The following is a 17,384-nucleotide window of genomic DNA, read 5'->3' as shown; positions in this document are numbered from 1 at the left end:
ATCTATATCTACCTGCTCCAGTTGGCTCTTAAAAGGGGAACTGAGGGCCGGGCGTGGTAGCGCACGCCTTTAATCCCAGCACTCGGGAGGCAGAGGCAGGTGGATTGCTGTGAGTTCGAGGCCAGCCTGGTCTACAAAGTGAGTCCAGGACAGTCAAGGCTACACAGAGAAACCTTGTCTCAAAAAAAAAAGGGGGGGGGAACTGAGCTAGGATGGAGGGCACCCCCAATGAGCCCCTAACAAGTCTCTTTCCAGAGGACCCACTTTGTGGCATCTGCCCTGGACCTGGGGATCAGAGCCCCATGCACCCCACTCACCTCATGCCACAGCAAGCCCTTTAGGGTTAGAAGTCACTGTTTAGACACTGGGCTGCCATGACCTTGTGCTAACTCCTCTTCCCCGTGGGATTTTACAAAGCCAGGGCTAATGGGAAGGGCACTTCAGCAGTGAGGCAAGAAGCCAGTGTGAGGGAGAATGGTTTGCCTGTGGGTGGCTTTGGAGATGGGGCCCCATGCAGCACCCCCCTTCTGTGGTCCCACACCACCCCTTCCCCAGAATAGCAAGAGGCAGGTTCTTTCTGGGGTGACTTTTGGGAGTGTGGTCCACTGGAGGTTTGCACAGAGGGCTTGGCCTGTGCTGGACTCTCTGGCTCTGCAGTCGGTACCACCCAGGGGAAGATAAGCATAATAATAATAATAATAATAATAATAATAATAATAATAATAATAATAATAATAATAATAATAATAATAAAAAAATGGCAGTTGCTGTTGCTTGTGTGCCAGGCATGGCAGGTAGAACTTTATAAACACTCTACACTGCTTATCTCAATATGCCCACACAACAACCTTGGCCAGCAAGCACCACACCCATCTCTACCACCTTCCACAGTTGGGGAAACCAAGGCTGGAGGAAGAGTTTGCGTAGGGATGGAGTGGTACCCAACCCCAAAGCCTGCACTCCTGAACACAAATGTGTCTCACACACACACAGGAAGGTGAGGAATGTAAGGGAACTTGAAGCCAGGGACATTGAAGGCACAGAAGACAAATGATGCGCGGAAGACTAGAGACCGGAGACCCAGGTTACATCTTGGTCTCTGCGGGGGACATCGGGGCAGATGTTAGCAGCTCACCCATGCTCCCCTTCTTCCCCACAAGCAGAAGCCTGTTGTACTCAGGGAAGTGTAGAATCTGTCTAAAAACACCTTTGCATCTGGCTGCAATCACAAAGCACTGGGATTTGGCGAGCCTCGAGGTGGTGGGGGTGAGAGTCGGGGTGCTGCCTTTACCCAAGAACAAAAGCTATGGTATCTGACCTTTGCTTCTCCTCCTCTTCTCAACTCCAAGCGTGCAGTGGCCATCTTTAAATATGAGGATAAAAGCTACTCTCCAAAGGCAGCGGGAGGAAAGTTAATAAAATGTGTCATTAACTAGAGTGGCCACACGCCCTAGGGAAGGCAGTCCTGGCAGCCTGGATGGCCCACCTGGCTGATCCAGGACCCATAGGAAGAAGCCACGGGAGTGCAGAAAGCCTCCCAGCCTATCAGATCCCAGGGCCAAGATGCTCAAAATTGGTCTCAGCCATCTCCGCTAGTGCTGAGCTCCCATGCCTGCAGAGGCAGAGGCGTTGAGTGACTGGCCGCTTAACAGGGCCATAGGAAAGATGTTCTGACTTTGGCTGGGGCTGCACTTAATGGCCTTGCAGACCTCAGTCATCCACACCTTTGGAGGCGAGGAAAGGACCCTGTGACATGTGCCTGTGCCCAGTTCTATACGGTGTACAGTGATGGCTGGCAGTGACCTGCAAGGCCACACGAAGGCACTGCCCAACAAAGTGCCCAGCAGTTAGACTGTTTTGTATCTATGCTGTCCAAAATGGCAACTACTGAGCACTCAAAATGCGGCTCCTGCACCTAGGGAATGGAACTTGTAATCAACTTAATTCAAGTGGCCACGTGAGCTGACTTACTTGGTAAAGTGCTTGCCCAGCAAGCACGAGAACCCGACTTCAACCCTCATCAAAAGGCCTGTGATTCCAGCCATGGGAAAGCAGAGACTGCTGGGTCCTGGGGCCCATGGATCAGCCAGTAGCCTGAAAGCAAGCCTCAGACCAACAAATGATCTTGTCTCAAAAAAGAAGGCAGGTGGCTCCTGAGAAACTGTACACACACACACACACACACACACACACACACACACACACACACACACACACTTGCACCCACAGGAGCATGCATTGTGTCAGCACACACATACACAGTCTCTCTCCTCTCTCTCTCTCTCTCTCTCTCTCTCTCTCCAAGTTGGCAAGTGGCAAGGTGGCCATCTCTTTCCACCAACACCCCCAACTCTCTCTGGTCTCTGCTTCTGCTAGTCCTCCCATTTCACTCCAACCGCACATGGTTTCCGTGCCTGCCTCACTGCCAAGAGCCCACTCTAGCCCAGGCACACTCCCACAGCACATCTACGGGCATGCTTGCTTCCCTCTGCACACTGTCCCCTGACTGACTCACTCTGATGTCCCTGATGAACTACTTTCTCAGTGAGGTCCTCCCTGGTCACTAGGCTGCTTCTGTGACAAAGGAAGAAGTCTCATATTTTCAGGCTCTCTTCCCCCTGCTTGGCACACAGAGGACTCTCCGTAAACACGTGCTGAGTGTGTTTGAAGCTTAAGTGTTTGCACAGAGGTGCCTCTCTGCCCTGGAGGTCTTTTCCATCTCACAGCACTTGACCTGCTTTTTGAGGCTTCTGCATGTGTCTGGTACTATGCCACGAGCTGGTGTACATAACCCGGCGATTTCAGCCTGGGTGGGAGCTCTGAGCCTCCCCAGAGCTAAGTGAGACTGGACAGACAGGCAGGTGTTAGTGAAGGGAAAAGTGAGGGGAAGGCACTTCAGGCAAACAGAAGCACACATTTGAAGAACCACAGTCAGGAATGAAGGCCTTCCTCAGCAGAAAAATGTGGCTGAACACAAGTAATGTGAGATGGGGCCGATGGGGTGACCTGGAGCCACAAAAGGAAGGTTCTAGAAACTCCAGGAATCTATGATTTCTCCTAAAGTGACACGCCTGGTGTCCACATCCTGTCTCCTCTGACTAGTCCTAATTTCCCCCCACAGCAGTGGAGGGCAGGGCCACGTGAGGTCAGACTCACCAGGTGCTGTCACTGGCTGTCACTGTCCACCAAGAGCTTGCTGGGATGCGGCAGATGCTGTAGGTGGTCCTGTCGCCCCCACCCAAATCCAACCTCAAACCAGAAGTGGGATGCTTTCTGATCCATATGAGGAAGGGGGAAGGGGGGCAGGGTCCATCCATCAGAAGAAAAATCCCTTGGAGGGGTCCCCAGTGTCTCAGCCAAGTCCAGTCCCTGTGGTCCACGGCAGTGTCCCAGACACAGGCTTGTAACTGGCCCCCCCTCATCCTTGTCTCACTCCGCCCACTCCCTCTCATTTCCTTCCTTAAATTATCTCCAAAATAACTACATGCATCAAACCCTTGTCCCGGGCTCTGCCGGAATATTCTATAGTACACAGATGAAGGGCCCCATGAATGTTGGGCTCACAAGAGGGGACAGGCTGGTACTGGAAGGGAATCACTCTGGCTGCATTCAGCATCAAGAGGTGTGAAGAGCCAAGGTGGACCTTAAAGGAGACAGGGACAGGGGCTGATAGTGGAAGTAACAGAAGAAAAAGGGCTGGAATTGGACTTGATAGACCAAGGTGCTGCTGAGGCCTGGCTGGGAGAGCCAGTCTTGCCCCATGCCAAGCTCTCTATCCCAGCCTGGCCCTGAGACCTGCTGCAAAGACTATTTTTAGAGAGCTGGGTGTTTGCTTGGAGGATTTGAGGCCTGGCTTTATTTTTAACTCCTCTCCTGTGGCATGACTCCTCAGGACTAAGGAAGGGAAGTGGAAGTCGGGCCCAGCTTTGGAAACGCAGCACGGCAAAAGGCAACATGACACGCGGAGCAGAAGGAAAGCCTGACGCTGGAGCTGGCTTGTTTCATCCGCTCTGCTGCCTCGGTGTCGGGGAGGGAGGAAGGGAATAAAACCGCTTCAGCCTCTACTCACCGAGCACCCACAGGGCCCCATGGCACCCCAACCTCATGTCATCCTTCCGTAACCTCAGGAGGCAAGGCTGTTGTCCTATTCTACAGAAGAAGCAAGTGAGGTGAGGGAGGAGGAGAGGAACCCAGTTCCTCGGTGCTCATGGCTTCTGGGGCCACCAGCTCCACCAGACTGGGGCACAGCTGAGCAGCCAGCATCTGCCCACAACAGTTACCTTGACTCCTAAGCACTGAGGCTGTCTCTACCTAAGGGTGAGAGGGCTAAGGCGGGCGAGTGAACCTGAGGCCTGCCTGGCCTGCCGTTTCATGTCATGCTTTACACTGCTTTCCTTATCTATGAAAGATGGTTGGCTAACGAGGAGCTCTGCCCCCACGAGAGCGCAGTAGATGACAGCTCTCCAGCATGGAGCCTGGCTGTGGGGATTCCCCCACCTGGACTTGTCACATGGCTGGACATCTCCAGGTCCTCTCTCCAGCCCACAAAGTCACTTCTCCTGACCTCTAGTTTATAGAGGACATGGGTGGAAGAGTGGAGGAGCTGACAGAAAGGGCCACATAACCAGTACACGGAGCCAGAGCCCAAGCCTCATAACCTTGACTGTGACCTTGATTCTCAGGCTTCCCCTTGCAGCAGCCAGGGCACCTTCATTGACACTCCTAATTCCAGCATTCCGGCATCTGGACTCTTCCCTTGCTGACCCCCAGGTCCATGGGGCTCAGCTGACATGCGAGGGTCAAGCCAAGCATTGATCTCCCTGGGAAGAGGGCAACCTCTGGACATGTACGAGGAAGGGCACTTTTCTCCTGAAGGTGTAGACTGCCAGCCTGTCCATTCTCTGACTTTTCTAGTCAGGCTAAAAATCGGGTAATGAGACCCCTTGGCTGTCCGGAAGTTCACAGGGTTCAGGGTAAGGAGGCAAAGCCCTTCTTTCCACCACACAGGCCCCTGATCTTTGTCCATCAGACCCACTTATGTGCCCAGAAGCCAGCTGAAGCTTCTTAGGAGACTCCCCACCATAGGCCTGTCTGCTCAGACCTGGCTCGCCACACAGCCTAGCTGGGCCCCCGGCCCTTTCACAGGTCTCAGTTTCTCCATTGTGAACCCAGCACACTTGGCTTCACCCTCCCAGGAAGAGCCTTCCATCTGACTGGATTTTTCTGAGGACAGATTCGAACTGGATGTTTGCCTGGGTTCTCTGCTCGCCAAGCTTGGAAGGCCTCCCTGACACGCTGCCTCCTAATTGTCTCTGCCTCGAAGCCACAGCTGCCTCGTGTATACTTCCAGAATCCCACCCTGGCAACTCAGGAAATTCCATCTACTGCCGTCTTCAGACTCTGGGCGGCAGAGGGATTTTGTCCATGTGGTGAGTCACAAAGGAAGGGCTTGGGGAATGGCAGGGCTCTGAGCTAGAGCCTTTCTGCCATGTCAACCCACTTCTGGGGAGGTGAACACACTCAACCGGTGGAACCTAATACCAGGAATGTCAGGAGACAAGCCACAGGGAAGACACCACACAGCTGTCCTGGGGAGGATGTTGAAGGGGGTCCCTGAGTGCATGACACTTGTGGTCATGCCCTCAAATAATTGACTAAGAAGCAGAGGTGAAATGCACGATGTTGGCAATGGGGTTGAGGGGGTGTCCATCTGGTGAGAGCCCCTTGGAGGCTGTCAGGGGTTCTGAGGACAAGTACAATACACGCTGCTTAGCTCCAGAAAGTCCCCTCTAGGCACACAACCCACCCCTGCAACACTCGCTCTTACAATGGTTGTTAGATGTATAGGAGAGGTGTGGCCACTGGAGAGGGATGGCTGGGGGTTGGCTTGCTTGTGTCAACTTACTACACGGCACTGTGGGCCTCAACAGGAGAGTCACCGAAGTGGCTATTGGAAGGTAACGCCTTGCAGAAACTCAGGTGAGGCAGCATTATACCTAAGGCCCAACATGGATTTTTCTTTTTGTTGTTGTTGTTTGTTTGTTTGTTTTTTCCCTGAGACAGGATTTTTCCGTGTAACCCTGGCTATCCTGGAACTCACTTTGTAGACCAGGCTGGCCTCAAACTCATACTGATCCACCTGCCTCGGCCTCCCAAGTGCTGGGATTAAAGGCACGCACCACCTCACCCAGTGTTTTTTTTTTTTTTTGACCAAGTTTCACATAGCCAAAGCTGGCCACTCTGTACGCTCACTCTGTAGCTGAGGATGACTTTGAAACATCATTATCCTCCTGCTCAGACATTCCATCTGCTGAGATGCAGGTATGTGCTGCCACGTCTGGCTTATGTGGGGCTGAGGGATCTAACCCAGAGAGATGCAGGTATGTGCTGCCACATCTGGTTTATGTGGGGCTGGGGATCGAACCCAGGGCTTCTTGAATGATCAACAGCAAGTTACACCACAGCTCAGGTCCAAAGATATGAAGTGGAAAATTTCTAAAACAACGGATTCGCATTTACACATTTTAACTAACTTCTGTCATAGCCTCTTATTATAAGCACTCTGTCGTACTGCTAATTGTTACTGAAAAATCAATTGCATCTAATTTACACATTGAGCTTCATTTGAGGTCCTTGAATAGGGAAAATATCAGTGTATAAAAGTTCAGTACAGCCGGGTGTGGTGGTGTACGCCTATAATCCCAGCACTCGGGAGGTAGAGGCAGGTGGATCGCTGTGAGTTCGATGCCAGCTTGGTCTACAAAGTGGGTCCAGGACAGCCAAGGCTACACAGAGAAACCCTGTCTCGGAAAAAAAAAAGTTCAGTACTATGCATGCCTGCTCTTATGTCTTAGGGCGTCTCCCATAGATAAGAGGGGTTTATTCAGTCCCAATGAGCCCTAACGATGCTTGAATGTCTCTGTGAAGCGTCCTGACTGGACCATCCCCTTAACCTGACTCTGTGAGGAAGGAGATGGAGTGCTCAATGCAGCCTCGCTTGTGCTCATGACATGAAGACAGAGAAATCTGGTTAACTGAATCATGGTACCAACAAATTACGGAGGGGGATTTGTCATCTATCTCCCGAAAAGCTCCCAGAGCATCATGAAGGCAACTGTGGTTATGAAAAGCAGAGCCAAACAAAAAACGGAGAGCTGGGACTTTCCAACTGAACTCTTAACAGTGGTCCCTTCGGAGGCAGCTAGGGGAGGAGAGAGGGATTTTATTATATTTCTTATCCTGCCCGCCCTTAAATTTTAATGAGTATGCTGAAGAACAGTGCTTAAAATGGGAAAAGAGGGCCGTAGGGATGGCCTCCTCAATGAAGTGCCTGCCGTGTATAAATAACGGCCTGTGTTGGAATTTGCAGCACCCACATAAAAGCTGGATGTGGTGGTGGTGGTGGTGGTACCCAACACTTGTGTGGGTGTGGGAGGCAGGCAGGTCCCCAGGTCTCCCACTTAGATGTGCGCACTGTGGCGCTCGGCATTTAGATGAAGATGTGTTGCGTCCCTCCCGACTGCTTCCCCTTCTTGTCTCTCTCCACCTCCTTCAAGGCCTCTTCTTTCCTCTCCTCCTCCCCTGTGCTGGGACTAAGTTCTCTGACTGATCACTTGAAGACCTTAGGAACCAGAAAAGCTTTACTCTGTGACTTCATTTAGTAAGATTTCATGCTGGAGAAGTTGATCCTGAATCTATTTCAGATAAAAATTACTGGAAAACAAGTCCAAAAGCAGCATAAGAAACCCAGCTGGGAGGAGACAAGTGATGGGATAACAATTGAGTTGTAATCTGAATAAATTTATAAAATTAAAATTAAATAAAAAAAGAAGAAATCCAGCTGACTGGAGCTGGGCATGGTGGCACACGCCTGTAATCCCAGCACTCAGGAGACAGTGGCAGGTGGATTGATGCGAATTCAAGGCCAGCCTGGTCTACAAAGCGAGTCCAGGACAGCGAAGGCTACACAGAGAATCCTTGTCTTGAAAAAACACACACACAAACAAACAGAAATCCAGCTGACTGAGGCATACTGGCACATACCTTTAGCCACAGAACTTGGGGGGCATAGAAGGGAGGCATAGCCTGGCGTACATCCTCCCAGGACAGCCAGGACTACATAGCGAGACTCTGCCTCAAAAAATCAGAGTTTTGGATTAGACAAAGTTTTCTCAGACAGCAAAAGAAAAAGAAAAAAAACTATATTAATTGAACACAGTCAAAATTTAAAACCTGAGTGCTCCAAAGGCGACCATAAGAACTTTGTATGCTAATTAAAAAAAATAATTAAAGAAATATTTTTTAAAAAGTGGAAAGAGCTGAGCATAGTGGCACACACTGGTGACACCAAGAGACTGAAGTAGGAAGGTCGCAAGTTCTAGGCACCCTGAGCAATTTAGTGAGGTCTCATTACAAAGCCAAAGAAAGGGCTGAGGGTGTAGCTCAGTGGGTGAACACTTGCCTAGCATGAGCCAAGCCCTGGATTCAGTCCTCACTACAAGGTCGAGGGCAGGGAACAATCCACAGAACGGGGGAAATGTTTGCAAATGACAAAAATTGTGTCTGATTTTAATGGAAGCTTATATTTGCATTTTTAATAAAAGTCTATGGAAAAACGTTGTGTCTGACAAAGGAGCTTGTGTCCAGACTCAATAAAGAATCTTTACAGCTTAATAAAAAGAAAAAGTACAGACATCTGTGGTAAAGAAAAAATATAGACAGTCTATAATCGCAGCACACAGGAGTCTGAGGTGGGAGGCTTACAAGTTCAAGGCCAGGGGTCAGTACAATAAGATTCTATCTCAAAAAGTCAGGGGTGTGGGTGGGGAAAGAACTCACAGAGGCTAATCAGACACTGTGGAAGGCAACCCATCAAGGTGACATCAGGCCAAGAGGAGCAGCCTTGCACCAGGTCCTGCAAGCTTTGACTCCCAGTGTGACCAGCATGCCTAGTCTGCTTCTGTTAAATCTAGATTCAACCCTGGGCCGACTAATGCTACAGCCCCAATTCCTAACCAGTGCATATGGGTCTTCAGTCCCTAACAACCTGCAAAGCCAGCACTCGACACAGGCTCTCCCAGAGGGCAGCTCGAGGAAGTGAGGGAGCAAGGGGTGGGTCAAGGGACAGGAGAGCCAGTTCTGGGATATCACTCTGCTACAAATTCTTCTACGTTGCTGGAGACTTTATCATGGGGCAGCTGAGAACTCAGCAGCAAGGCCCCTTGCCTGCACATGGCGGACACAGAAGATAGCATCAGGGGCGTGCATGGAGCCCTGGGCAGAGTGCTCAGCAAACAGGACTCTGCTGTGACCCTGGTAAAAGCTGTGAGGTGGGTATCAGCCTTCTCCTTTGAGAAAGAAGGAAAGTGGGAGCTGGAAAGAAACCAGCAAGAGGCAGCCAGAGCCCCTCCCTCAGCCACTGGCTGTGCTCCTTCCAAAGGGAGTCTTTAATTGGGGTATGTGTGGGTGTGCTAACCAGAGAAGCTGAGGCACCTCCTAGCTTTCTTCCACGACCCAGAGCCATGACCTTAAAAGGAGTTAGAAAAAGAGCTGTTGGCCACTAAACCCAAAGGCCTGGATCCCTTTGGTAGCTATGGGCATGATGGCATACGTTCTGTGCCTCAGTTTCCCCATATGCTCAGAGAATAGCTATACTATCTCTCGGGGGTGGGGGGCTCTGAATGGCTCCAAGATTCAGAGCAACACTGTCCAATAAAAATGTGCTTTTAAAAAGTAAAAGTAAACAGAGAAAACTGATATCAATAGTATATTTCCCCTGACACAGTATATCTGAAATACAGCCATTTCAACATGTAATGATAGTATGTATATGCAACTGTGTGTACCATATACATGTATGCATGTGGGTGCCAGCGGTCAATCTCAGGTGTGGTCCCTCAGGAGCTGTCCAACGTGTGTTTTTTGAGACAGGATCTCTCTCTCTCACTGAGACCTTGGGCTTGGTGATTAGCCTATGCTGGCTGGCCAGAGAGCCTCCAGGGATCTGCCTTTCTTCACCTCCCCTCACCTCCAATGCTAGGAGTACAGGTTCATGCAACTATGAAGTGTGTGTGTATTTTATGTGGGTGCTGGAGACCAAACTCAACCCCTCACGCTTGCACGACAAGCACTTTATCAACCGAGCCATCTTCCTTGCTCCTTCTAATTTGTATTTCTTCTTCTTTTTCTTCTCCTCCTCCTCCTACTCCTCCTCCTTCTACTTTTTGGTTTTTCGAGACAGGGTTTCTTTGTGTAGCCTTGGCTGTCCTGGACTCACTTTTGTAGACCAGGCTGGCCTCGAACTCAAATCAGTCCACCTGCCTCTGCCTCCCAAGTGCTGGGATTAAAGGCGAGGGCCACCACCACTCGGCCCTAATTTGTATTTCTTTTGTTTTTTTTTTTTAATTAACAACTTACTTTGCCTTCTTTTTTTAGACTCTAAAACCCAGTGGACATTTCCCACATGTCACTTGGGACTAAACACATCTCCTGGGTCCCACAGTTCCCCGTGACGAGACGGTAGCACACAGAGTGAGAGTCCAGGATACTTTCTGTCCGTTGTCCATCTTCAAGGGGTGAGATGTGTTGGCCTCAAAGAGATGTCCTGACTGTGGACTCTGAGCTGACGGGTATAACCAAGGCCAGAGCCCAGAGCTAGAGGCTACGAAAGACAGAAGCCCCGCCCTCCTAAGCCCCCCGGGGTGGCGGGGGCGGGCAGGGGTGAGGCTGCTGGCCACGGGTCTGCCTCCTATCCCTCTGCTTCCAGCTTATTCACCAAAGTCCCAGGGAGGGGAGAGCCTCAAGGAAGATGCTGCAATCCTGTGCTTCTTCCCAACCCAAAGACTCCCTTAATTGGAAATTCTGCTGGACGTGAATTGGAGCCCGAGCCACACCCACTCAGGGTCTCAGGCTGCATATTCCCGAAACCTCCAGAGCTCCCCCTCCCTGCACACAGCGTGCATAGCCTATGCAGCGTGGCTGTGCACAGGAGAGGCTGGGTACCAGATTCTCATTCCAGACACCCAGGCCCGCTGCAGATCCTGGCGGCCTTCTCTGTGGTAGTACCACGCATTCAAAATGCACGGGTGCTCGCAAGGTCAAGGGCAGGGAAAGTAAGAGAGCAGGTGGGAGTATCTCTTGTGTTTTTAAAACTGAACACGTTGGCTGACGGTGACTCCCACCGCTGACCGCCTTATGCCAGCTACCAGCGCATCTCCTCTTAGCCTCCTCTTTTCCCTATAAAGGCACGAGGATCCCACGCTAAGAGTGGAGAAGCAACTTGGGCAAGCTCATGCAGCTGGTAAAAGAGGCAGCATATCATTTCATGGGCTTCTGAACCCCGAGGGCAAAGTCTTATTTGCTCCTCTCTGTGATGTTCCCCAGGTGACCCAAAACAGTCCTGGCTCCTACCTGTCACAACCATATGAATTCTTGTGCAATTACTAAGAATTATGACCTGTATAATAACTTTATTATAAAGTTAGGATAGTTAAGCATGGTGACCATTGCTGGCAGTCCCATCACTCTGGAGGTAGAAGCAGGAGGATCAGGAATCCGAGGCTAGCCTTAGCTACCTAGTGGGTCTAGGTCAGCCTGAGCTAGACAAAACCCTGTCTCAAAAAAACAACTAGCTGATCTGGGCAGTGATGGCGCGTGACTTTCATCCCACCCTTCTGAAGGAGTGGCAGGCAAATCTCTCTGTGAGTTTGAGGCCATCTTGATCTACAGAGTTGAGTTCCTGGACAGCCAGGGCTATGCAGAGAGACCTTGACTCAAAACACAAAACATAAAATTAACTGATGATTTCATTATTTATCAGAATGATGACAGCTCAGTAGTAGAACACTTGCCTCACATGCCACCTCCAGCACCACAAAACTAAGAGAAATAAATGAGAATGTTAAGTACAGAAAGGGGGATAAATATCCCAGACAGATGAGATAACTTCAAATAATGCATCCCTTCCTGAAAGGTGAGGCTTCCTCTTGCCCCTGAGCTGAACCTAATGTCTGGACCCCATAGAGGAGGAAATAGACGTGACAACACCAACTCTATATTAGAGAGACCTGGCAGGTGACACCATCCAGGCTGGGATCAGAAGCATCGTCATGTGGAGTTCATGTGGCCCATGTGACACAAGGAAGGGCACTCTGCATCTGTTGCCTACCCAGTAGTCACCTCAGTCTGATTATTAGAAAAACAGCAGACAAATCCAAATGGGGGACATTCTGCAAAATACGTGACCTGTATGCCTTCAAAACTAAGGCCTTCTGAGGAGCTCCAAGAAGGCTGAAAACCTGATCAGAGGTGGCCAAGAGTGGCAGAGTGGAACACAGCACAGTGTTCTAGATGGGGGGGTCCTAGAACAGCATGTGGGCATCTGTAGGAAAACTAGCAACATTCAAATGAAGCCTACAAGTTAGTAGGTGATAATGTGCTGGTGTTGCATGTCCGTGTGTGCTCACACACATGTGCATGCAGGTGTGGGTATCTCTCTGTGTGTGTGTGTGTGTGTGTGTGTGTGTGTGTGTGTGTGTGTGTGTGTGTAAATCAGCAGGCATCAGGTGTTCCTCAGTCACCATCTGCCTGGCTGGCCGGTGGGCCCCAGGAAAGCACCTGTGTCCACCTCCGGACAATGACAGGACGCCATCGCTCCTGGCTGTCCTTGCTGTTGTTGTGGAGATCGACCTCATGCTCACATGCTTGCCAGTTGAGCGCCTCAGTGAGGGATCTATTGCTGCACTCCCCATTTGATAAATGTTATTATGGCTACTGAAAAGTCAGCATTAGAGATTTGTTGGGAGGATGTGCAGATCCTTGGCATCTTCTCGAAACTTTCTTTTCTTTTCTTTTCTTTTTTAAGGACTTATTTTATGTGGCTGGAGAGATGGCCCAGAGGTTAAGAGCACTGACTGCTCTTCCAGAGGTCCTGAGTTCAATTCCCAGCAACCACATGGTGGCTCACAACCATCTAGAATGAGATCTGGTGCCCTCTTCTGGCCTGCAGGTGTACATGCAGGCAGAACACTGTATACATAATAAATAAATCAATCTTTTTTTAAAAAAATAGATTTATTTTATTTTAACTTTGCATATGTGGAAGGGGTGTGTGAGTGTCTGCTGAGTCCACAAGAGGACATGAGATCCCCCCGGGGTTGGAGTTACAGGAGGGCATGAGCTGCCTGGCTTGAGTGCTGTGAGCCAGACATGGATGCTGGGAACTGAAATCCGGTCCTTGGCAAGAACAGTATCGACTTTTAACCACCGAGCCACCTCTTCAGCCCCCTCCTCACAACTTTCCTATAAACTTAAAATTATTCCAGCATAAACGTCTTGTTTTTCCAATAGTTCTCCCTTTACTTCTTGAAAGCACCCAGGGTCACCTGCTCGTAGGCCCGGTCTACCCAGTCCATTTGTGCTGCTGTGACACAATACCTCGGGGCTGCACAGTTTACAACTGCAGGAGGTTATTGACTCACGGGTTTGAAGACTGACAAGTCTAAGCAAGTTCAGCCTTGGGCCAGGCCATTCTCTTTCACGGTGGCAACTCGCACACTCTCTCACTCTGGCCTTTAAAGGGGATAAAGACTGAACTATCAGAGAGGCAAACAAGGAATTGAGAGCTCACTCAGTCAGTAAAGCACACGTCACATAAGCATAAGGGTCTAAGTATGAACTCCAGAAACCATGTTAAAAAGTCAAGCATGGTGGCTCACATTTATGCTCCTAGCACTTGGGAGGCAAAATCAGGAGGGTCCCTGGGGCTCTCTGGGCAGCCAGCAAGCTCTGGGACTCAGTGAGAAACCCTGTCTTAAAGACAAGGTGGATGCATAGCTCTTGAGAAATGACACCCTAGGTTGACCTCTGGCCTCCATATGCACGCCATCTGTACACATGTGTGTACACACTACACACACACACACACACACACACACACACACACACACACACACACACTGCAAACTCACCCTTTCCTAATGGCATTAGCCCCATCCATGAGAGCAGAGCCCTGGTGAACCGGTTACTTCTCAAAACTCCCAGTTCTTGAGATTGTTACTACAGCAATGACATTACCCACATGTTCAGATGGGAGAAACATTCTCACCTTAGCAGGCTTTAGCCAAGAAGTCTTCAGAGAACCTCCTTAATTTCTTTCCTACTTTATAGAATTATTAGGCATTTACAATAATTTGAGGTTTAAGGCCGTGCATTTTAAAGCTTCGAAATCAGAAGGCTTGAACTTAAGACTTCTCTTGCTTGCTTTTTTTCCCCCAGATATCGAGCACTGTTATGTTTTGAAACAGAAATGTCCCCCACAGGCTCATGTGTTAAGGATTTATTATTTTCCCTGCATGCACCTGAGTATGTGTGTACAGCACATTCATACGTGAACCTGCAGAGGCCAGAAGAGGGGTCACATCTACTGGCAACAGAGTTCAAGGCGGTTGTGAGTGGTGGGAACCAAACCTAGGTCCTCTGCAAGATCAGCGAGCACTCTAACCTGCCCAGCCATCTCTCCAGCATCCGGGCTCAGGTTTTAAATGCCTGTTCTCCAGCTGTTGGGACTGTTCTGGAAAGCTCTGGAGGTGAAGCCTAGCAGGTAGAAGGCTATTAGGTGCAGGTTACTTTTAGCCTACTTCCTGTCTCACTCTGCTTCTGGGTCCAGGCAGCAGCAGCCGGTGCCTCTACCACACTCTCTGCCCACCATGAACTGTGTTGCTCTGCTGTGCCTTCCCTTCCACAGCACACAGAAACCCTCAAAACCACGTGAAAAAAATAGAATCTTCTCTGTTTCTGTCAGATAACGGCATCATCATGACCGGAATCCGGACATAGTGTGTTCTTTGGGCCTCAGTTTCACATCTGTCATCTTGGTCTGCTGAATGCCAGTGACTATTGGCATTGTTGTGCCTGTACTTGGTGCTCAGCACCATAGTGGGTACTGTAATGAACCTTCCAGATTCTGCCTCAGAACCCAAGAGCTGCTTGGAGAACCACAGCCTACTATCCCTCTCTAGGGACTGACCTGGGCTGAAGGGGCCTGTCCATGCTCCATTCTGGAGAGGAGCCTGCATTTCATGGACAGGGTTTGGTCCAATTCCTCCATCCCTCTGCAGAGCACCCCACAGGGTTGACGGAAGCCTCTGTGGAGACTGACTGCTGCTCATCCTCTCTGCCTGACCCATCCTGCTCCTTGCCTTCTCCAGAGTGTTGACCCTAAGAGCGCTCCCCCATAAACATCCCCCGGCACTCAGATCTCCATCTGAGAGTCTACTTCCAGGGGATTCACCAAGAGCACTGCCCCTGCCCAGGCTTTCTCAAGCCTCAGAACAGCACTGTTTGTTCAGAGGAGGCTACTGAGCTTCGAGCGAAAATAAAACAAAACACACCTGGCTGAAGATGGACAACTAAGAAATGATGACACCGTATGGGGCAACTGGAACCTTCTTGGCTAGTGCTAGGCAAAGCTCTTTATTTCTCTGACCCTCTTTTAGCTCATCTACGGTAGCACAGGACTCCTGTGCGGCTGCTCAAGGGGCTGATACGGTTTAAGACAATGGAAGACATTAGAACGCCATCAGCTTTGTAATGAGGAGACATTGCGAGATACAATGTAGATGATAGTGTGGTGGTGAGCAGGTGCAAGGGTGAGCGGGGATGCATGGGTGGGAGGCCGGGCAGGTGAGCAGGCTTGAGCAAATGGAGGTATGGTTAGGTGTGGCTAGATGGCTGGATGGTGGGGAGGGCATGGAGTGAGTGGGAGTGGATATTTCCCTGAGTGAAAATGTGGCTGGGTGGCTGAATAAATGGAAGTAGCTGGGAGCAACGTGCTGGGTGAGTGGATGGATTTGTTACTGGTTTTTACAATGGATGAACTAGTTGCATGAATAGAGATGATCAATGGAGAAAAGTTGGGTAAGTGGTCCAATGGATGCGTGAGTAGTTGTGTAGCAGTTGTGTAGAGGATTAGACAGTGTGGATAAGGGCGGGTGTGGTTGTGTGGGCGGATAGGTTCGCTCGGGTGAGCAACCCTCTGGAGTGGTTGGATGGGTAAAAGTGAAGGGACGAGTATTAGAGCTGTGAAAGGATTGGAGGGATGTTGGGTGGCTGCTAGGCTTGGTGAATGGATGGATAGCTGAATGAATGAATGAATGAATGAATGAATGAATAGGTGAATGGGTGAATGACTGCATGGTGGTGTAGGTGGGTGATGCATGGTGAGGTGGGTAAGCATTACGTGGAGTGGATGACTGCTGAGCGGAGAGACACGGCTTTTAGATGGGTGATATGCCAAGGGTTGGGATTGGGTGGGTAGCAGCGGCTGAGGGGGATGACTGAGGCACGATGGTCAAGTGTGTAGATAACTAGGTGCATGGCTGACTCTTACAGTAGAGAAACGCAGGACCAGGCTTGACCTGACCTCCTCCTAGGCTGCTGGTCCCCACTAGGCACCTACCTGGAGGCGGCGATCTCAGCCTTCTGGCGTGCAATGGCTGCTGCGCGCTGCGCGCCCTCGACCCCGTGTTCCACCTTCTGGCGGACCTTGCTGCTCTTGAGCGGCAGAACGCGGCGTTTGGTGCCCTTGACCAGCACGTTGTGGCGGTACTTGCCCTCCTCACGGTGGCCGTCCGGCAACGTGGTGCGACCGTAGCCATGGCGCAGGTTGTCCAGCCACTCGCCCTCGTAGCGCAGGCCGCTAGAGCGCTCGCTCACGCCGAAGCCCGAGCGCCTGTCGTTCTTCCACTCGCCCATGTAGGTCTCCGTAGTGGTGGCGTCAATGTCGGCGTCGAAAGGCGCGGCTGCATCGTCGGGGCCCTCCGCACCCTCAGCCAGGCTGCCGGTGGACGCTGCGTCGCTGGCTCCCGAGCTCAGCTCACTCTTGAGGAAGCTCAGGCGGCTGCGCTGGCTGCCCAGCGACGTGCGTGACTCTGAGCGTCGCAACCGACCTAGTAGTGTGCCGCGCGTGAACAGCCCGGGGGGACGCGCAGCCTCGGTCGTGGCCAGCAGGCTGAGCGCAAAGCCACCGCGCGGCACCGGGGGCAAGGGCAGCGTGGGCCCATCTGCTGCCGGTGAGTCCGGAGCCACAGTGCCATTGCTGTGCTCACTGCGCAGCGAGGACAGCGACGTGCGCAGCGGGGAGCGCACCACCACCGCCATCCCGTAGGGCACGCTTTGGCGCACGCCGTAGCCATGCCGCATACCGTTGGTGAACTGGCCTTGGTAGGTCCCTGCAGGGCGGGCGAAGAGAGCAGTGTCAGTTAGATGGCAGAGACTTGGTGACCCTTGACATGGACAAGGCAAGTAGGGGCCCAGAGAGATCAGAGGCCATCGGAGGGACAAAGAGTGTGCTGCTGCTGTGCCTACCTGGAAAGTGACCTCAGTAC

The 17,384-nt window shown here is 51.0% G+C and overlaps 1 protein-coding gene across 1 annotated transcript in view; it reads right to left on the bottom strand.

Annotated features, from left to right (window-relative positions):
* Positions 1-17,384, bottom strand: part of JPH2 (junctophilin 2) — a 63,382-nt gene that overhangs the window by 25,297 nt on the left and 20,701 nt on the right. Inside the window, exon 2 of the mRNA XM_084777381.1 lies at positions 16,457-17,228. Coding sequence (XP_084633507.1) covers positions 16,457-17,228 — 772 coding nt within the window. The remainder of the gene's footprint in view (positions 1-16,456; positions 17,229-17,384) is intronic.

Source organism: Acomys minous, assembly GCF_964271855.1.
Source record: "Acomys minous genome assembly, chromosome: 3".
Lineage (NCBI taxonomy): Eukaryota > Metazoa > Chordata > Mammalia > Rodentia > Muridae > Acomys > Acomys minous.
Note: the sequence above shows the minus strand (reverse complement) of the source record. Positions and strands in the feature narration are given on the sequence as shown.